At 46.9% G+C, this 22,614-nt stretch overlaps 1 protein-coding gene across 2 annotated transcripts in view; it reads left to right on the top strand.

Moving 5' to 3' along the window:
• LOC126534401 (AB hydrolase superfamily protein YfhM-like) overlaps positions 1–22,614 on the top strand; it is a 40,178-nt gene that overhangs the window by 102 nt on the left and 17,462 nt on the right. Inside the window, exons 1-3 of one of the 2 annotated variants that reach the window (XM_050181686.3) lie at positions 24–303; positions 2,660–2,896; positions 7,769–7,905. In XM_050181686.3, coding sequence (XP_050037643.2) covers positions 2,705–2,896; positions 7,769–7,905 — 329 coding nt within the window. In that variant the 5' untranslated portion in view covers positions 24–303; positions 2,660–2,704. Of the gene's footprint in view, positions 1–23; positions 304–2,659; positions 2,897–7,768; positions 7,906–22,614 lie in introns of those variants that run through there. The other variant, XM_055072869.2, reaches the window with a different exon arrangement.

Below are 22,614 nucleotides of genomic sequence, written 5' to 3'. Positions count from 1 at the left end.
TATTGTTCCGGTCACGTCCTCTTTCCTACTTGTCTCCTTATGTTCACAAGCAACGGCAACTACGTTTTAATAGAATATATTGACCTTGGTCGTTTGGGGTGCCGAGTCATATCGACTGAAACTCTCGAAAGACGGCTGTTTTATGGATAGCACTAATGTTAATGTTGTGCGCGAGTATCTCCAGTAGCTTATGGGTGGCGAAGGATTAAGGCGTAAGAATTTCGCCTACTGAAGGCCGCGACAAGCCCAACGTTCTACTCAAAAGTTCTTTGAGTACTTCAGAGACTCTCCAAAGAATTTCCGGTAAGAACAACAAAATCAATATTGTAGCAATACCTTTATAGTGATACAGAGGTCGAACAGATGATTAAGTGAAATTCGGACGAAGTGTGTTGTCCTCTTTAAAAGAGTTGAATGTTGGGTTAGTTGGTGTTCTGACATGAGCACCATGTTGAAATAGTGCGCTGCGGGACGGCACAACATAAAGGAAGACGAACGCAGGCGAAAAGTAACAACTGATTTTCTTGAAGCCAGACTAACAGGTATATATAGCTACAAGCTGCGCAGCCGCGCCGTTACAAGGAAAAACGGAATTCGTCAAACAGGAAGTGAATAAACGGGCGCCAAAGGAACTTCATTTTTGCATTGCACAGTGCAATGGATGTTTCGCTTACACTATCCTGACCTACCTTTCTGATTGGCAAGTACTGTGAAAGTAGTTGACTACCCGGCATCATTTGAGGTTGTACAAAGCGTCGCCAGCAGGACCAACATGTTTGTGTATATGAAGCAACTGTATGCGTGACACAAACGTATCCGCGATGACGGCCAGAGCAAAACGATGACGACGACTAGTTTGACGGCGACGTCATGTCAACTGACTTTGTTTTGTACTCCTGCGAGCGAATGGTACAACCTGTTTTGTTAGGGCATTGGCCGATCAGTATGCAGCATGATAGCAGTATGATTGACCACCTGCTCTTGCGCGCACGCGCTCTCGATCGCGCTACACAACGCGATGCACGCGCCCATAGTCTCAAAACGCCATTTAGTATTTGAGCAAAACGTGAACAAGGGGAATGCAGGAGCCAACGTTTCGACAAGTGGACTTGTCTTCTTCAAGGCGACGTATGGTTTCCTCGCCACAGTATATATAGGTGGGGTTCTTCTAAAGGGGCGAGGCTGTGAGGCGGGAGGATGCGGAAACGAGGGAAAATGTGTTAGTGTGTCGAAGTGAGAGTAAAGGAACGCTGTGTGCAAGGTCAAAGCCAGGGCATCCCCCCCCCCCCCATGCCGGTCTGTCAACGCACGTGCGTTAGCCCGCGTGTCAAAGGCGTCTGACACGCAGGCTGACAAAAAAGAAAAAAAAGGAAAGGAAAGGAAAAAAAGTGGGGGGGGGGGGGGATACACCAAGAAATCAAACTAAGTGTTGTTGCCAATAGCTTGAAATTTAGCATAGCGAATAGATTCTAAACCTCCCTTTGAAACGTTTATGCCTATTGGTTGCAATGTCTTGAACTTATGGATAAGGTATGATTCTCTGTATTTTCTTTCTCGTTCAGAACGGAAATTTCACTGTAAGATGTAGAGTTTAAGTTCATCAAATTTATGACCTGGTTGGTCACAACATTGATGAACTTAAACCTAAACTTTGATAACCTAACCATTTAGTCGGTACTTTTAATGTAAATTGCCGCGGGTAACCGAAAGTGTTGGTTTTGGTATTTATTTCATTTTGTTTAATTTTTCATGCACGTAAATACTTCGTATCAGAGAAAGCTTGCCCACAATAACAAAATTCCTGAGATCATCTCACTCTGCAGTTTGCGTGACTCAGAGGCGAATGGTGGCGACAGTATGGGTGTGATATGACCAACGGGTGTGTAAGACCGTTTTTGTTGTCGCACGGAAGTTGCAGTAACTTCAAACAAAGAAAAAGAGAAACGTCCCTCTGGCACCTTGCCACCACTCCCATACCCAATGCTGATGTGACCCTTCCCCCTGCATTCCACTAGCGGTGCCCTTTCATTACGTATTTCTCTAGGCTCTATTTTTTATGTGGGAGTTGGACGTAATGCCCGCCTGTTAATATTCCTATGCGCGCAACGTTCGTTGTTTGGAAAAATGAATGAGGGGACACACGTACTGGTAGCCTACGGTAGCCTGGTAGCCTTTGGACTTTTTGTAGCGAAATCTAGGAAACTAGTGCTTGTAGCTCCCTGTACGTTTTTTCCTAACAAATTGCACCTATATCGGCCATCCCTACAAAGAAAATGTATAAATTGTACGCTCTGGGCTTGCAATGGCACTCGTAATGATGGCTGTACCTCGTCGAGAACGTCGGATGAAATGTTTGGTTTTGCCTTTCTACGTGCGCATGCACTTTTTCTTATATATATATATATATATATATATATATATATATATATATATATATATATATATATATATATATATATATATATATATATATATTGTTTATAGTTCTCATTTGCATAGCACAACCTGAATTATGGCATAGAGAGAGCTGTTCGCAGATAAAGCTCTAGTTCGTCGAACCTCTCTTTAAGCGCCTAATACGGCTGAAAATGACTATACAAACTTACTATCTTGATATTCATACGTTTAACATCTGACCATGATTCATGTTCACTTTCAGTCTTCAACTTATTAAAACGCTCCAGTTTAGCAGCCTTTCAACAAAATGGTGCTGCCTTCAGTTATTGCCAAAATAATGGTCCTGGCAATCGGGACAAGCATGTGGATCTGGATGGAGGCGTACGTCAAAGTTCAAGTGGCGCTTCACGGCCAAGCAATCCTCGAACCCCACAGACGAAGTGAACCACCAGAATTAAAGGACAGTAAACTTGGAACGCACGCATATGCAAATATTAATGTACGTAATATTTATTTTCTCTTTATGTCTGTGAACCATCAATGTGACGAAAGTGTACAATGCCCATCAATGGAACAGATGGATGTTTTACTGTTGGTAGATTGCTCATGAGAATACCATAGGTGTGTAGTTGCTGGCGCTCACTGACCAACTTGAAGCGTTGACACCCGCAGAAAGCACACAAATGGTTTAAAAACATTTTGTTAGCTATGTGCTTACTTTCTATTCGATTTATGTTGGCGTCACATATTATCAACTCCGACAGCTCGTGGTTTCCTGTATATTGAAAGTAACAAGCATAATGCTGCATTTACTGGTCTTGTATAAGTTCTGCCACCCTTCCCTTTCCCCCAAAGAAAAAAATACGACACGCTGAACACCACTTTATTTTGATCCACATACTCTCAAGGAAGGCATCTTTGTGAAATTCAGCTTTCAACTCAGCTTTCAAATCAGCTTTAATTTAAGCGAAAGTACGAATTCTCGGGAATACTGTAGTAGCACTATGTTTTACGTTGATTGCACAACGAGAACGACAGGCTGCTTCTCAAGTGTTTGGCGCTCCAGTACACAGCGCTGTTACTTCTCTGAATTTCTAACGCTGCGAAGCATTATCTTGTCGATGGGTTGCTGTTGTAATTACTTCGCCGTTGTGCTTAAGTACAAAACATGCTTACTTATTTGCAAGTGAATCCTCTTCTCTTAGACACGTTGTCTATGCTTGTCCTGGAAGCCTAACGTAGATTTAAATAAAATGAGCCACTGCGCTGTGTATTTGTGAGCTCTCTTCTTAGCAAACAAATGGCCTTGAACCTAACCCTATCAAACAGGAACCACCCAAACAGTGACCTTCAAAGAGCCTACACCGCTGCAATCAAACTTGATCGAGCCGAGGTCCTCAAGCCCCGCCCGAGGATGACAAAAACAACAACGCCTCTTCTTACTACTAAATTCTCAAACACACTCCCAAATGTTAATAAGAACGTCAGTAAATGCTACCCAATTCTCAACAGCAACCAGAAATTTAATAAGATTTTTCCCGACCCTCCCTGAGTAGCCTAAAGACGCAACACTAATTTTAAAGATTTTCTTGTGCACTCCAAACTAAAGACAAAGAGGGAGTTGGAAACCAGTCCCTGTGGCCGCCCCAGGTGCTCTAAATGCAAACATATTCAATCTACTACTACAGTAAAAAGTACAGCGTCGAATTACGCACACAAGGTAACTTCGGCTTTCACCTGCACATCAAGCAACGTAGTCTACTGTCTAGAATGCGCTGCTTGTAGCAAACAATACATAGGTGAGAGTGGACAACAAATTTATACAAGACTCAACGGTCACCGCGCGGACACAAAACACAATTTACCTAAAGCAGTAGCCAGCCACTTTAATGAACATGGTCATAGATTTGACAAAGCAAAGGTCTATATACTACAAACAAATTTCCGTTCCCCTCGCGAGAGGAAATATACGGAATCATACCTCATACACAAGTTTAATTGCTCACACCCGACGGGAATTAATTTCGCACGTTGCAACTTACTATCATTAAAAGCGGTAACGTAAATCTGAATTTCTCATATCATCAACCGAGACACAAAACGCATTATGCCACCAGCTAACCTTAATTTTTAAGCTCACCTACTCTTCCATTTCTGAGAAAAAAAAAATTGTTTTGCTGCCTACTACTCAATTTAATATACTATTTCAGGTTTTTACGTTTATATCAACTTTACGACCCCCTTCTCTCATGTACACTTGCCCCCGCCGGCTTCTGCGCACATCACCCTCCTATTTGTTATTCCGGTTACGGTCCCCTCCCCCCTCTTATTTCCTTTTTCTTATATATATATATATATATATATATATATATATATATATATATATATATATATATATATATATATATAATACCTTAAACACCCTCACCAACACATTCCGAAGTCAATATGCCTTTTTCGGCGCCTCAACCCATGGTATCGTAATTTCTGGATGCCGCCGTAACGACACCTATGTTAAGCTACTGGGGTAATGCCCCTTGAAAGACCATGCCGCTGCCTTTCAGTCACCCCATACATTGCACCGCAGACTCTTCGTCGCCAACTTAACTACTTCAATATTACTCGACGTATTGCTGCTCTGCTACTCAAGTCACTGTTTCAACTCGTCTTTTTTGTCTTTTGTGTTACTCGTGCCCTGACCGCCGAACCGGCTCTTCTAATGCCACAAGAACATGCCGCCAACGACACCCCTGAATGCTCCTTAACCTCTCGCCTCCCCAACGCCCTGCCATGCCCCCGTCTTTCTCTAATATTTTTTTTTCTTTCTTGTTCTGTCTCTCCTTTTTTTCGTCTTGGTGTCACCCTGGGTTTTTTTCCTCTGCTTTTCTTTCTTTTCTTTTCTCCCCGCGTTCCCACTCTCCCGCTGTTGTCCCCTCGTATAGGGAATGAAGCTCACAGACGCCGGACGACAACGCTCATTACCTCGGATGTCTCTCCCTTTAAAACCCGCCGCCAGCGACAACACCCGCACGTGTTGTCACTGCACTAACCCTTTGAAACTAACATGCCGAGGATGGCTAGGTCGCCTTTGACGAAGATAGGTCCTCCTATCGAAACGCTGGCCAGCCTTTCTGAGGCACCTCATCCCTGTTTACAAACTTTATACCACCGTAATTCTCTAAGGAATACGACAGTAGGTATTAAAGGTAAAAAATAACAGATGTAGTTAGGCAGTGTGTGTCCTGCACAGAACAGCTGGCCATGGTCTATTATAAGAGTATGCGAATTATTAGAAATTTTGAAAATAGTTGATTCATCATCAAAATTTTTCACTGGTATTCAGTGCCTATGCTGGGCAAAAATTCGATATTATTATAGTGGAACATTTTTGTCTGGCAAGGCACTTGGAGAACATGGTTATTAAAGAATGCAAGAAGAAATAACGTTGCCAGGGCGTTTTAATTGTCATTTTTAACTCACCTTGGTTTCAGGAACCAGGACAGGAAACTCATTATGATTGTTAGGACGAGGGCGAAACATTAGGAGCGAATCTTTCTTACTGAGAATATATTTTGGTGTATTTGTCGCTCTGTACCACATGAAGGCAAGGGCTTCACTTTAGTGAGGCAGCATCCAGTTGGCGGTTTTCTAATTATAAGCGGTCTCCCAGGCACACGCAGTGCACTTCAAATAATGGGTCACAATTTACCAATGACAGATGTCCCCCTAGGCACTGAGGAACAGTATGATGTACATAAATTATTTCTGCTGGGTTCAGTGAGAGCAGCTGGCTCTGTCGGCCTGAGCTCCTACTTTGACCATTTTCCAAGGAAGTTCGCCTCCGATATCGGCCCGTTCAGGAAGCTTTTGAAAGAGGACCGGCTTTTTTTTTCATAATTTCATAATTTATTTATTAGTAAAAATACAGATAATTGCATGTGCGTAGTATACATAAGGAGGTCCCATAGTCAAAGACTGTATCGGGACCTCCTGTTGGTCGGCGGGGTGTTGAGACAAAGCATTCATGAAGTTGCTGTACTTTTTCTTCACTACTCGTTTCACGCCATTTCAACATAAATGTTCCCGATGAGGTAAACGCACATAAAAGTGGGTGTCAGACTTTGCGCTTTGCTTCCTTATTTACTGAAACCAGGCATCCACGACTACATCACCGCGTACCTAAGTCTCCCTCTCAGTAAGGCCTTGTGCAACTGCTGTTTTATCTAAATAAATTGTTTGAGCATAGTTTGAGTTTGTATAAACATCGCGCTTGTTTGTATGGTCATTGGTTAGTGCTGCTAACAAACATGGTGGCTTCAAATTAGTGACGTTCTTGAATGATATGCCTTCATGCATCTGCCATTGTGTGCGTTCCTTCTGAGGATTTCTGTCAAATGCAACTTCGGAAGGAACTCGCTATCGAGGACGCCATTTCCCATTCCCACGCACTATCTAAAGTTGCTTCTCTTTCTTTCATTTAGTTTCCCTCTTGTGAAGTCTAATACCAAGAACACTTCTTCTGAACTGCTAAGAAAATCCGTGAAAATCTGTGTGCCATAGAATCCCTTTCCATCATAAATTACCCCAGTATAAGTCCCCCGTAATGTGCGCACATGCATTTTACTTTCTTGTAAATTGCGCTTTGACAGTGGATATAATCACTAAAGAGTAAATCATACCTAAACATTAATGTTTTGCAATTCAAGCTCACTAAAGTTTTCGAGTACGCTTCAATGCTAATGTAGCTAATACTGATAGCGTCCTATTTATGCTGTGATGTGGCATCAAATGAACAAAAAGTAAGCCAAGGTTTATGCACTTACTATAGACAGTCTGTGCCGAAACGGCGCTCATCTGGACAGGCGCAGTACCGCGTCAGGACATACGAACGAAACACGGAGCTGACGGAAACGTATTATTTAAGCCAGAACACGCGTACGACGTGATAGGGCGCAGCGTAGATGTGAAGCCTTAGGCCCTGCCATCAGTGCCTCATAGTTTGCGTGGTCTAGTTGCCGCAAAACGGTGTAAGGTTCCGCGTGAAGCGGTAAAAACTACACAGAAAGGCCTACATAAGGGCACGGAAACAAGAGAAGGTGGTAGGGGTTCTTTTGCGATGATTGCGAGTTATGGAGTCACGCATAGGCGATCTGACCTGCCACATGGGCCCGAGCAGCAGCAACACGGGCATTCTCTGTGCCTTGTACGACAAAAGGTAGCAGCGTGCTGAAACTGAAAGCTGGGTTAGGGAACATAACAGGCAACCTAATTCATCCGTGTCGTCACGGGATGAATGGAACGCAGATCTTGCGTGCATATTATACATTGTTAGAAATAAACAATGCTTAACAAAAGCATGTTTTTTTTCTAGGGTATCAAGATGCACTATGTTCACAAGGGATGTGACGCGCGCAACGCGAACCACCCGATTGCGCTTCTGCTGCACGGATTCTTGGACTTCTGGTTCATATGGAACCGGCAGATTGCTACCCTCGGCGAACATTTTTGGTAAGTTCGCAAGAAATGTTTCACGTGGACGGAAGTACGTGGAGTATGCAACCTGCTCCTTTTTTACATCGAATCCATCAAAAAATGCCCGTAAAGGTTACTTGAATTACGTCAGCACAGAATAATTAAGCTGTTCTGGTAGACGTCATTTGCAAGAAAAATCCAAAGCAATTCAATTACTAATGGACCTAATTTAAGAATATAACCTCACACTTGCCAATTTTACAGCACACACTTACATTAGGAAGTTCAAGGGAATCATCATAAAAGGCTAGTTCCGTATTTCTACTTCACTGAATAGCCACGTAAGCAAAATAACTGCCGTCAAATCTTTTGCTATATTTGCTGATTACGCAAAATGAAGGTGCCATTGCCCTTTCCTCTTCCCAAGAGCTTATTCCGACTGGCGCTGTGTGCAACTCACGATTAATGGCATAGTCACTCCAGCAGGGCGAGACGGATGGCTTTATGGCGCCGTATAGCAAATCTTCATTTTACGCCGCCCTGGTACGTCGCAGGGAGTTGCACTGCGAGTTGCGCTACGCAGTGCTGCCTGGGAAACCGGGTAAATTGAGACAGTAATTTGACTTAACTATTTCAGTTTACATGACCATTTTTGAACTGTAGAAACATGGAGCTACACTTCTATAACAATCCCCTTCAACTGTACAATACAAAACATGTGCCATAAAATTGAAAACTAAGAAGTTATTTAATTTTATTGGTTATATTGCTGAATTTATCGCTTTCAATTGTTTTAGAAGAATTAAAAACGGACACCGACCATGAAATCTTACATATATAGGACGTTTCTGCTCCCACACGGGAGCCTTGTTCACAATCTTTTTTTTTGCCAATCGTGAGTGCCTGGCCAGATAAATAATAAGTATGTATGTGGTTTAGGTAACTTTTTTGGGCTTTCTCGAAATAAAGTTTCGTAGTAAAAGAAAGCACACTTCATAGACAGAGATGGCCATGTTCAAGATACAAGTGGTCGTGTGTATGGTGAAGCGAAAGATGAGACTGATGTACAGCACATCCTCTTCATTTCTTTAACGGCGAAGCTGGTGAAGTGATCGAAAGCATAAACACAAACAGACCTGCACAGCAGGAGTGCCTAGATGGGAGACGTGTACGGACACATTCGCATCTACAGGCAGAAGCAAATGCCCGATCATGCGGAAATTCAGGAACTTGTTGTGCGTAATGATAGTAATGAGAGTTAGAGAAATCATTTCATGTACGCAAAAAGGTATTGATATCTCAGTCCAGCGCAGTGAAATGTACTAGCGTGCGTAGCGGAATGGTATGTTGCTTGCGGCAATTGCTTTTCCGGGCACATTTCGACGCTTTATAGAAACGCTGCGACAGCATTACCAAACCTGTCCGGAAGAAATATGGTATGCACTCTAAGGGACACGATGGCGAAGCAAGAGTAGGTGCGGTGAAGAAGTGAATCGAGGCAGAATGAAGCAACATGGCACCTTGGCCAGTCTGAGAAAGTGGTGGATCATTACAAAGTTGGCGCAGTCGACAGGATCTTGTGTACTGCACCGGAGTAGATGCACTCTTCACGGGCTACGTCCATCGATGCTTCAGAAAACCGTGTGAACTGTAGCAGTCTCTCCAACGTCGCAGCCTGCGCGCATAATAAAAAGCCGGACGGATTGATTGGGCACTGATGCTTCATCTACCCATGGACACGAACGTCGTTGAGAGATGGCCCAATGCCCCAAACCGGGTCACTTGAAATCAAGTCGGCGTGAGCGAAACAAATGACACGATTGTCGATCGCTTATGCGAACAATCTTATGACACATGCCGCGGCAGAAATGTCGGTGTGGGGAAGTGCCTAGCGACGCATCGAAATCGAACACGTTGACGAGGCACGTTGAAAATATAAAAGCACGTGCCTGAAGGCACGTGCACCGCTGACTATAGGACGGCGCCTCGCTGCACGTGCGCTGGTGGTGTAGGAAAATTATAAATCAAGAAGAAAACTACAAGTGAGCAAGCGCCACAGAAGAGCCCGCAGAGAATCGGCGCGTGGCTGAATCAACCTGCAGAAGAAGACACCACGTGGGCAAGAGAGGCGGAGCTGAGAAGCGGCGCAAGGAAGACGCGTTGGCTTGAGTCGGACGTCAACATTCGGAAGCTCAACAGCTATCGGAGGGACCGAGTCGAGCGCCAACGCACGAGGGCTTAACGACACGTCTTCCGCTCCCGTCAAGCAGCCGACGAACAAGAGTATGCGAGAGCTCACCTGCCGCCTCCACTCGTGGAGTTCACCGAGCGAGGCCCCATGCCAGAGGGCCTATAACGTAGAACTGTTTCAATCTGTTTTTATTCCAAATCGGCACTCCCTGACAAGTCAGAATCGTTCGGCACCAGCCCATATGGGCGAGCGCCACAACCATATGGGGAGAGCCCGAGCCATTTTAACCTATCACGGAGGGCTAATGGCCGATTCGAAATAAAAACAGACTTGAATAGTTTTAAGGTATACCGGCCCAGCTTCGTGGAACACCAGTCAATCTGTGGGTGCGCTGTGGTAGTCGGTCTGAACGCTTAGTAGGGATGCTTAGTCTCGCTTGCCGCTATGCTCTGTGTACGTATACTTGCACTTTTTGAGCTTGAATGTACGCGTATGTGTGCACTTTGTGATTGCTGCCATTGCTTGCTTGCTGCTCTTCGAGGCGCCTCTGACTCTTACAATTAAGCCTGCTCCCCTAACCACTTTGTAACAGCCGTCTTTTCAAATAAGCAGCCAGCTATCTCCTCCAAAACGATGAACAGCCAGGGAGTGGGTGAATTTCTTCATAACCTAATTGAGCGGCAGAGAGTGTAGAGGGAACGTGAAGAACCGTTTCTTGAAATGGTGGCTCAATTGGGCTCCAGCATTTTGTGATTCACCATCAAAGCGCTCAGGCTTACTTTACTTTCTCTGAGTAACCAAGTAACCAAAACGGCTGGCGACAGGTTTTTGATCAGATCGCGACTCTGTCCTTGTACTTAAGAGTGGTACTAATAACCGGGCGTGATGTTCGCCTCCAAAAGAAAATAGAATGGCCGCGTGCAGAATACAAGTGAGTTCACTAAGATAATTCTTCGATAGGAATCTACAGAGCTGGGAGAAAGCTCTATCTTTCAGGTATGACTCCAGTTTTTGTTGAATATTTGTTTGAGAAGTTGCGATAGATATAAGAGGCTGACTCCGCCCTGTCACAGACTTTTGTAATATTGGTAGTCGCACTACGACTGCACTAAGGCATGCAATGTTGTGCTTAACTCCGAGTGCTGTAGAGAAGAACTAATGCAGAGATTGAAGGAAGTGTAATCGGGCGAAACAGCATGCTACAATACGCGATTATGCCCATCAGACGTCGTCATTTGAAAACATGTATAACAAGAAAAGGAGGAAACGGAACTGGCCTCTATATGTTTTCTTGTCACCACCACAAGGAATAATATTACGTACAGATTGTTTTAAGCGTCTGTAAAATTGCACCTAAACGACATCAGTGCTTGGAGGGTAGTGGAGGATCACTGTGGTTAACAAGAGTAAAGTTCCAGACTTGAAAACTGTGGAATATTGTAACGTAACCGTTTACGGATACAATGTCGAAAAACACGTATATAATGATTGGGCAGATCTATGCATTTATTATCAAGAAAAATAAACACTTCCAGAAGAGTACTTTTTCTTACGCGTGAACTGCCTTTGTCCCGTCCAATCATGCAACATCTCCAGGCTGAACTTGCACTGAGGTGACCATGTGAACACAATCGAAGAGCGTCAGGAGCTGTCATTTTTTTTTCTCCTTGCACAAGAAAATTTCCGCAACCCCAGTACAGCAACTGATCTTCTATGACTGTATCCATATCTTATCTGTATCAGAGACCGCCGCAAAGCTACGTCAAAGTAATAAGTGCAGCTTCCGCTTCGCAGCACAACTGTGAGAAAATCGAACACACACAGTGTATCGCATGGAAGGAAAGTCTGGCTGAAGGGAGAGCTGCGAAAATGCCTAATGCTGGTGCCGTCCGCCAGTCAGCGTTTCATTTGCGTTTTGCTAGCATTACAGACCCTAATATAAACGAAAAGGAAGCATGTTTTCAAAGGCCAAGGTCGTCTTTCGCAGCAGTGTATTGGACAGTGCCAATAAAAGCACCAAGCGGGAGGAGTCTGTACAGCCAATATCCAAGCACAATAAGCCACATAATCTCTAAATTCTTCCTTGAACTGGCGGTCACCATCAGGGAACTTATCGTGGCCTTTGCTAAGTTAACAAAGTGTTTGACAGAGCTAGCGAAGAAGGACGTTCCTTCCCTTTGGTCAGAGGAACACGACATATCCCATTTGGAGCTCATATGCCTTATATCGGACCTAGTGATTGCATTACCGAATTTTAGCCTACCGTTTGAAATGAATACGAATGCCTTACTTAGTACAGGGGCAGTCCTGTACCTAAAGAGGCACTAGTTTTCCTCCTAGCCAACAATGTCGACTTCTCGAATACTACTCTCACCCGTTTACTTTTGTGTAACTCAAGTACTCGACGACTGAAAAAGCTCTCACAGTTATATTGGCCGTACGGCATTTCCAATCACAGATGGATGAAAGAAACTTCAAGCTTTATACATGTCGTCAAGCCCTGATATTTCTTAGGTTCTTTCAGAGCCCAGGAGCAAGATAGCCGATTGGATAAACTAACTTCCACAGTTCGACTTAAAGGTACTGCTAAGCCCGACGGCGTGGGACACCAATCCGTCTTCGGCGGACGCATTTTGATGGGGACGAAATGCAAAAACGACCTTGTACCGCGCAATGGGCGCAAGTTAAAGAGCCCCAGGGGGTAAAAATAATCAGATATCCCCCACTATAGTGTGCGTCATAAGCAGATCGTGATTCTGGCGCAAACATTTCATGACGTGACGCAACACTGTTGTGTCGGCTGTGGGTAGGAGTAGCATTCACCAACTCCTACAGCTATCGTATTGGATTGGCGGACTCATCAATATGCGCTAAGTGCAAGTGGGAAGAGACCATCAGTCATCTTTTGTGGCACTGTTCTCGCTTTCATAATCAACGTCGGACTCTCCAGTGTGCCTTGAATGGACTGGATGACAGGCCATTTATGGAAGCAAAGATCTTGGGAGCCTGGCCTAACAGTTCATTAGCCAAGAAAGTAGTTCGAGTGCTTTTTCACTACCTCAAGGCAACAGACTTGAGTGCCCGACTATAGACATCCTACACCTAACTTAGTGCATGTTAACGTGCGGTATAGACTCATGTTTTCTCTCTCTTTCACTCCCCATTCCCCTCCACACGTGTAGGGTAGCAAACCGGATTCAGTCTGGCTAACCTCCCTGCGTTTCCGTCTTCCCTTCTCTCTCTGGCGCATAACACTTAAGAAGTTATTTTCCTAACTTTCAGGTACTTTATCATGCGCACATTGGCATGGCAGATGCCGATGCCTTGTCATGTTTGTAAGCGGAAGTTTTAACTGGATTGATAAGTCTTACGTAACTAACAGGAAGATCCGAAGGCACTCTGTTTCAAAATGGCAAGTTCTTGTTCTCAGAGACCTTTATACCAAAAGTGCCACATTCAATCGTGCAAGGCCCCCACTTTTCGATTTTTTTAGTGGGTGCGGGCGTCACATGAGGCAGGCTAATCGATACTTACTGAAGCCACACACTGTGCTCAGATTGATTGGCCAAATAAAGCCATGCACTGCTGGTGGTCGACTATTTATCTATTTATTTTTTTATGTTATTACGGTACCATCAACAGACGCTCGAGACGAGCTGCTGCGAAAAAAGATGATGAAGTGTCTGGGCTCTTGGTGTGAGCGTGTCTCTTAGAGAGAGAGAGAGATAACATTTGTTATGAGATCGGGTGACTTCCTCGTAGGGTGGAGCCCTTAGTTCAGGGCCCGATTGGCTCGCGCCGCTCCACGTGCCCACGGGATCAGCCGTCGCTGCTCTTGCGGGTCTCAACTGGTCAGCGCAGTCTCCCAGGAGGAAGGTGAAGGTGAAAGAATAGGGGAGTAACCAGGAGGGTGTGGGCACTCCCAGGTGCAATGATATACCGTGGGCTTTGCACCACAGTAAGAAAGTAGGAGGGATATTGTGTGGGGTGGAAGAGGTGAAGTTAAAAGAGGCTGTGAAATTAATTTGTTTGAAGCTGTCGCCACGCGACGGCATCTTCTCGGTTAAGGGAATTATGTGGTGGAGGGAATTGTCTCCTGCTATCTCTGTAATGTTGTTGAGTTTCAGTGCAGTTCAGTGGTTCTGTCGGTGCGTCGCCTTTGTTGGACAGCTCTTCCAATGGACATGCCTCTCTCCATGTCTCTTGGAGCATCTGTTGATGGTATCGTAATACTACTCCCCGGTGGCAAGACGAATAGAAGCACCGCTACGACCTTCATCGCCGTGAAGTCCACTATTTGCCTGAAAACCTCGTGCTGCTTTGGGCACCATTTTGTAAACTTTGGCTTTGTGAAAAATTTTTCTCCTGTTACACAGGCCCATATCGCGTGCTCCGCCAAGTGACCGATGTCCCATATGAAATCATCAAAGCCTCTCCCACTACGTACTACGCTGTGACAACCAGTGACATTGTTCACGTCGCCAGACATAAGAGCTCTCCAGGCGTCTGAGATCTTTAAGAGCATCAAGAAGGCGCTTTTGCTGCCGGTAGGTAGTGTGACGTACGACACCATCAACAGAAGTTCAAGAGACGAGCTGCCGTGAAAAAGACGTTGAAGTGTCTGGGCTCCTAGCGCGAGCGTGTCTGTACCTGGCGGTGTGGTTTCAGTGTAAATACCATCTAAATAGTCTCTTCTGTCTGTGTATTTCCATACGTCACCATATTTAGAGCTGCGAACCTATTTTCCAGAGAGAAGCAATGCCGAGAAAATGCCTAAATATTCAGGCACCTGCTTTTGTAAAATTCATTTTGTCGTCTTTTAGGGAGCCAGCAAAGCGCAAAGTAAGTTTACATACATTTGCTCAATCTCGTGTTTTCTTGAAAAAGAAAATTGCTTGAAATTTTGAAATTTGAAACGCGGCACAGGCGGCCGGGTTTCGAATGCTGCAAACGGACTCGTATCCGTCACGAGACCTACTAAACCACTACAACTCAGAAATCCCGGCAAATTGCCCAGACTGCCCACAACTTTATTGCTCACTCTCGCACATGCTATGGCAATGTACCGCGTTACCAGAGGGCCTTCACTCTAGTGAGCCCAAATGGGAAGAAGCCCTCAAAAGCCCGGACCTCAAACTCCAACTCAAGGCCGTCCAGAGGGCCCAAGAAGTGGCGGAGCGTCGCCACGTTCCCGTCCCGACTTGGGTGTCGCCTACGGTTTCGGTCCAAGGAACTCAACGGCTTAAACCTCCTCAGGACCTCAATAAAGTTCTTGACTGACTGACTGATTGAAATTTTGTGATGGCCGACGCCGCTGGTGCGTTTCGCGTTCGATCCACCAATCGGGCAACACGACATGCGTCGGAGGTCGTCGTGAAATGCACGTATCACGAAGGTGGCCTTTTCTCTGCGACAATGTCAGTTTAAGCTGTGCTGTCCAGAATCGGTTGGAAGATTGATTAGCTTCATGCCCACACGTGATCTTGGCAGATGTTTGTGGTAGTGGACGCCTGACCACTAGTTGAGTGCGGGCGTTCTAAAGTGGGGGATGCATAGTGGAACATCCAAATTCTCGCACTAGAAATTAGGGGGCAGGCTTTACACGAGGGCCCTATCTGCACGCGTAAATACGGTACTTCACCTGTCCACCTAACACCGACGGACACAACGGTTTCTGGTGCACTTATAATTAGATTTGACGGAGGTTCGCCAGAAAAAAACAACATAAAGAAAGATGTGGAAGAGTACGTAAGATCGTGCCATTCCTGCAACACAAACAAGAAGAAGGAAACAAGGAGAACAAGGAAAGGAGTTCTCGAATGACTAGAATAGACCTTTCGAAGTTGTACACGTAGCTGAAGAAGAAAAACTCAGTGCCCTTTCACTCTGTGAAGAAGGACGACCAGCGAAGCTGTGTATGTGGGCCCCTTAATGGTGAACTGCACCTCCGCCGCTGACCGACCCGGCATTGCACTATCTTCGGGATTGGCGCACGTATGGGGAGTGTTTCACGCCTGCGTCACCTGCGTCGCGGGTCGGCCCTGCATAACGTATGGGGAGGTTTGTGTCTACAGAACGACACCACCATAGGGGAACTAGACCTTAATAGCTTCACTGGGATGCGCTGTAAATTTGGTTACGTCTTTGTGCTTCTTAATTAATTATTTAATGACGATGGCGAACGCGGGAGATGTGACATGAGCGCGATCGCGCGGTAGCGCCGAGGGGCGCAAACGAGCCAGCTGTAGAAGACGATGCTGGAGCCAATCCAGATGATAGTATTGTGTTTACACGCGGGCACGATCCTGGGGGAAGTAGCCTTTAACAGCTTTGCTGTAACATTCTTGCGCAAAACGCAGTGATTCATAGCGGCGATTGACCAGTGCACACCGTTGGCGGCAGCATGCGCTGTAACAGAGGTCGCGCTCATGAACAGAGAGAGCGTTGTTATGTTTGTGCCTTGGTATTTGCCTGAAGGGAGGCCAGTGCTGTGGTGTGTCGACCGTGGAGGCAGCATTCATCCCCACATGGTGCCCGCTTCGGGCACATGACGACTAAGTGCACGGCTTGGGTGTCCTCGCGGCTGCACGGCGTCAACGACGGAAGCGGCCGCCGGCTCACGGACTGCTATTCGGCCCCTCCTCGTGCGGGCAGCAATGCACCCTCCCCCCCCTCCTTTGTGCGGCGGCGCCCAGGGGCAACCCTTTTACCGACCACCCAAGGACTATGTTTCGACACCTTGCCTTGCAGATTGTTCCGTTGTCCTATGCCGGGCCATTGAACTTGCCCGGCGCACCATACCGACCGACCGCCAGATTGGCCTGACGGCGCAGCGCGGTGCCCGGAGGCGCCGGCCATTGGAAGCGGCGTTGGGACCACAGAGCCTGCCCGGACCCTCTCTCTCTCTACCTTGTTTGTCCTTAGGGACTGTCTGGGGAATCTGGGGACGGGGATGTGCTATTTAAGCCGCTTGGAGCTGCTCAGTTGGTCTCTCCTGATAACCACGCCAACTTGTACATATTGTATAAAGATTTCTTCGCCGAGAAAGCTCTCCTCGTCTCTGACTCTGCGTGAAGTGGGGTCGAGGCCTCCTGCCGGCCACGCATACCTCGGCACACGCAACAGCTGGATGGCGAGCGGTGGGATCGAGCCTGAAGTATGACGGACGACAGCACACCGAGATCACGGGGACGGACAGCTTAGGGCTGGTGAGTGTTGGCTTTGCTCTTTTGAGTGACCGGGCTGACTGGATAGAGGTGTAATCCTAGTCGCTGGTAGGGACCTGCCGCAGAAGCGTGTTTTGGTACTTCTGGGTAGAGGTCGAGGCATTGTCACACCAGAGTTCCGCGATGGATCTGAAACGGTTGCTTAGAACTCAGCTCGTATCCCTTTGCGAGGAGCTAGGCGTTGAAGTTCAGCTTCAAATGACGAAAGCAAGTATCATTGAAGCGATTGAGAGCACGGATCTTGCGAAAGAGGAAATCGTAGAAATGTGGAACGAAATCCTAAGGCGCAAGGCGGACGAGCAGAAGCTAACAGAGCTTCAGATAGAGAAACTTCGACTTGATGTCGAGTTGAGAAAGACAAGTGTGGTTCCGGAATCAGAGGGAGCAGGTAGACATGACCTTTATGATCTATCTAAACTTATGCAGCCCTTCAAGGTTGGGCAAGACATAGGCCTGTATCTCGTAAATTTCGAGAGAACTTGCGAGAAGTCAAAATTTGTTCGCAGCACTTGGGCGCGGCGCTTGCTTAGTTTGTTGCCCTGCGAGGCAGCAGATGTGCTTGCGAGGTTGCCTGCGGATGATTCTGATGATTATGATCAGGTGAAAGAGAGCCTATTGAAGCGGTTTCATTTGTCAGCAGAGGCATTCAGGCAGAGATTTCGAAGTCTGAACAAAAGGCAGGGCGCTACTTTTGCCGAGTTTGCTTATGAGTTAAAGGTAAATTTGGCCGAGTGGTTAAAGGGCGCCAAAGCTTTTGGCAGCTTCGAAAAGGCGTTAGAAGTGTTTGCCTTGGAGCAGTTTTATTCAAAGGTGCCGGAGGCAATGAAACTTTGGATCCAAGACAGGGATCGTGTCGAGTCGGTGCAGTCAGCCGCTGACCTGGCGGATCAGTATGCCTCACGCAGAGGAATTAAAGAGGAGGCTACGATCGCCGGTGCGGTGGAAAAGAGAGGCTGGAAGGGTACAGCTAAGCCCAGTAATGGGAAAGATGCTGCGAAAGAAGTGGAGCTGAAGGTTCACGAGCAGCCGGTAGGGGAACAAGAGAGAGAGATTCGTGAGAAACGTTCACAGAAGAACTTGTTCGAAGAACGGAGGCCGGTGACGTGCTTCAACTGCAACGAAACCGGTCACATAGCTGCCGGCTGCCGCAAACCAAAAGTTGTGTTCGCGTACGTTTCTGACTCGCGGACTAATGATGAGCTGCTCAAACCGCACATGTCTAAACTGCAGGTGAATGGGAAAAACTGTACCGTGTTGCGGGACAGTGGAGCAACCATTGATCTCGTGCACCCGGATTATGTAAAGCAAGAGCAGTATAATGGCCAATGCGCTTGGATAAATGCTGTGTTAGAGGACACGAGTGTCTGCCTTCCGGTCGCAGATGTGGTGCTCAGCGGGCCATTCGGTGAAGTGTGTACTGAGGCGGCTGTTTCCAACAAGCTGCCGCCGCAGTACCCTTACTTGTTCTCTAACCGCACCGATCGCCTACTGAGGGACCAGGGTAAAGATTGGGTGGAGGGTAGCGTTCCGGCTCTAACGACATCTAAAGCGCGTGCCTTGGCTGCTAAGCTGGAAATGAAAGAACAGGATACTGACGTGGAATTGAGCAATCCACTCGGCGATGAGTGCGAAATTGAGCCGGAAAGCCCTTCAATATCAGTGAGTAGAGAGGGAGAGACTGTTAAGCATGATAGAGAGATTGCAGAAAATGCAGAGGTGAGGGCTCTTGGGCAATCAGGCAGAACAACCAGACAAACCAAGTTCGAGAGCGCATTGATGAAGGACGTCGAATGTGTCGACGGGTTGTTTGTCCTGCCATGCTCTAGCTCACTAGATAGCATGCTAGCAAAAGTGACGAGAGAGGTTCTCATTGGGGAGCAAACAGTTAATTTGGCTCTCAACGTGACGGAGGAAGTGGCTACAGAAATTCCGTGCCTAAGTGGAATGAATCAAATTACGGGTGCGGAAGATGCGATGAGGGTCACTGCGTCTCAGGAAGCTTTGACAGACATGCGATTGGCTGATCTAAATAACTTGGTAGAAGAGAACATGGATTTGTTTTCTCAAAATCCAGGAAAGCCGGAGCTGATGGCTCACGACATAGAACTCACATCCGAAACTCCAGTGAAATCACAAGCTTACAGGACGGCACCGAGACAGCAGGAAATGTTAAAAAGAGAAGTTGAGCGGATGCTGGAACTTAGAATAATCGAGCCTTGCGAGAGCTTCTATGCTTCTCCGCCCATTCTTGTAGAGGTCCCGGGTAAAGACCCACCGCCTAGCATTGAACATAGGAAGCTGAATGCGACAACCAAAGATCAGATGTGTCCCTTTCCCCAATATTCAGAACAAGCGGCTCTCTCGGCTTCTCCCGTGCTGCGTGCACCGAACTACGACCGACCCTTTATTGTACAGTGCGATGCAAGCAATCGTGGGTTTGGGGTTATGTTGTGTCAGGAGGGTGACAATGGTGAAGAGCACCCAGTGTTATGCGCGAGCCGAAAGCTCACAGTACGAGAGGAGGCCTATAGCTCATCGGAAAAAGAAGGTGCATGCCCTGTTTGGGCATCTCGAAACCTAGCCTGCTACCTTTACGGAACGACATTTGTCTTTGTGACTGATCATTGCCCGCTAAAGTGGCTGGCTCAAATGTCAGGCAAGAATCCCCGATTGTTAAGGTGGAGTCTAGCACTTCAGGAGCTGAATTTCAGCGTGCGCTATTGAAAGAGAGCAGCTAATGCCAATGCTGATGGTTTAAGCCGCGCCTTTATTTTATCTTGCCAGCTTGTACTAAATTTCTTTTGGCTGCAACTGTATACTTTTGTTTATTTGCCTTGTGAAGAAGCGAGAACACTTGTGTGACTGCCAGAAGTTAACGAAGCATAGCAGTTTTCGCTGTCAATGTCAGCTTGGTCGCTTAGGGAGTACGGCTTGCGCTGCCGAGCCAGTGGTTTCGTTCTACGTGATTTAGGAGAAAATGAAGAGACAGGAGGCGAAGCAGATCTCTTCCGTCGAGCAGCTGAGACTTCTCACCGTACGAGATCTTCCCCGTCGGCGGAGGAGCTGTTATGTTTGTGCCTTGGGATTTGCCTGAAGGGAGGCCAGTGCTGTGGTGTGTCGACCGTGGAGGCAGCATTCATCCCCACATGGTGCCCGCTTCGGGCACATGACGACTAAGTGCACGGCTTGGGTGTCCTCGCGGCTGCACGGCGTCAACGACGGAAGCGGCCGCCGGCTCACGGACTGCTATTCGGCCCCTCCTCGTGCGGGCAGCAATGCACCCTCCCCCCCCTCCTTTGTGCGGCGGCGCCCAGGGGCAACCCTTTTACCGACCACCCAAGGACTATGTTTCGACACCTTGCCTTGCAGATTGTTCCGTTGTCCTATGCCGGGCCATTGAACTTGCCCGGCGCACCATACCGACCGACCGCCAGATTGGCCTGACGGCGCAGCGCGGTGCCCGGAGGCGCCGGCCATTGGAAGCGGCGTTGGGACCACAGAGCCTGCCCGGACCCTCTCTCTCTCTACCTTGTTCGTCCTTAGGGACTGTCTGGGGAATCTGGGGACGGGGATGTGCTATTTAAGCAGCTTGGAGCTGCTCAGTTGGTCTCTCCTGATAACCACGCCAACTTGTACATATTGTATAAAGATTTCTTCGCCGAGAAAGCTCTCCTCGTCTCTGACTCTGCGTGAAGTGGGGTCGAGGCCTCCTGCCGGCCACGCATACCTCGGCACACGCAACAGCGTCTCTAAACTCAAAGTGGTGATACGTGACATTGGCCTGCATTTATACGCAACAATTTCTTCAGTGGGCTGTCAGCCACATCGTGCTGCGACGCTATGCTACATACCACCCGGAAGTAAACTAAATGTTGCTTGAAAGGGTAACCTCAGACATAAAACAAGTTATTTCAATGTACCCAATCTTTAAATGTTGCCGGAAGTGCTGCACAGAAGCAGCAGCGGCCTAACACAATAGGACTCAAAAGACAAGCTTTGGCTCTAGCTAGCACTCTGCAGCCTATGGCGAAGTCTCAGAAGGGTTTGGGTGCGAGGTAGTTGGTACGGATCATTCATATTTAAAACAGTGCCAAAAACACGGACAAGGGAGGACACAGTACGAGCGCTGTTGACTCCTTTAGGAGCTGGTCTGCTGGAGAGGTAGACCAGTTCCTAAAGGAGTCAACAGCGCTCGTCTTGTGTCCTCCCTTGTCCGTGTTTTTTCGGCGCTGTTTTAAATATGTGTGGCGAAGTACTAAAGCTACATTTTGAAAAGTCGCAGTTCTCGTCAAGTAAGGCTGACTGAACGCCCCAACACAAACTATAAGCGGAGCTAGTGCCGTCGAGCAAAGAACTTTCATTTCAGCGAGCGGCACAGAGGAATTTTGCGTTTGTCACACTAGGAGACTCCGTGCTTCTTTGAAAATGACATTCAGGCAGCGACAGCGGAATTCTGGGTCCTTCCCACGTTGTCAGAAAGTGCGAAAAACGTATTCGTGGTCCAGTTGGTTTCATTCGCAACGCGCGGATGGAGTTTGCAGCAGTGCGTAACATTCACCGTTATTGCCTCAGGAGGGCCAGTATAAAAAGAAAGGAAGGACGTTTATCGGGGACGACGACGAAGCAAGCGTGCATGCGATGAAGAGAATCAAGGCAGCGAAAAAATTTGCCGATGATTATGAAACCGACTACTCGCGTTTCCTATCTCCTCATGAATAGAATGTGTGGCCGAGAGAACCTTGTGGGGCTTATGAAATTTACAAGCAACTTGAAGATAATGGGAAAATGAAAAAAAAACACTGTGTGCCTCGCAGAGTCGAAAAGATTTGTGAAGAAAGAGAACTGGTGAGTGTAACTGGAAGATCAGAGCATGCACTTCTATGAACATGCAAGTAAGAGCTAGAAGATGTGCAGTGCAGAAGATTTGGCACCGGTTTAAGTATACTGATAAGTAAGGAGGACTTTTGCAAAACCCTCGTAAACACTGCAAAGACGTCGCATGAGCTGTAAACTTATATTGAAGCGTGTACTTGTATATCTTTTGCGGGTGACCGCTTTTCACCGTCTAAAAAATTTTATCGCTCAGCGCGGGACGCGCCCGCATGTATCGGCAGTTTCTCGAATGTTATCGATTATTCTTTCTGCTGTCTGTTGTCACCCTAGTTTGTATAATCTGATTGCATGTGCGACGCGAATTGTGTAGAACTTTCTGGAAAACACGCAGGTACCAGCGATTACTCTGAAACCTTCGATGGCTCATGTATACAAGCTGACGCGCTTGACACGCTGATCAGATTTTCGACGATCGCCGACTGTATACGCCGCTGT

Source organism: Dermacentor andersoni, chromosome 7 (genome assembly GCF_023375885.2).
Source record: "Dermacentor andersoni chromosome 7, qqDerAnde1_hic_scaffold, whole genome shotgun sequence".
Classification (NCBI taxonomy): Eukaryota; Metazoa; Arthropoda; class Arachnida; order Ixodida; family Ixodidae; genus Dermacentor; species Dermacentor andersoni.
Note: the sequence above shows the minus strand (reverse complement) of the source record. Positions and strands in the feature narration are given on the sequence as shown.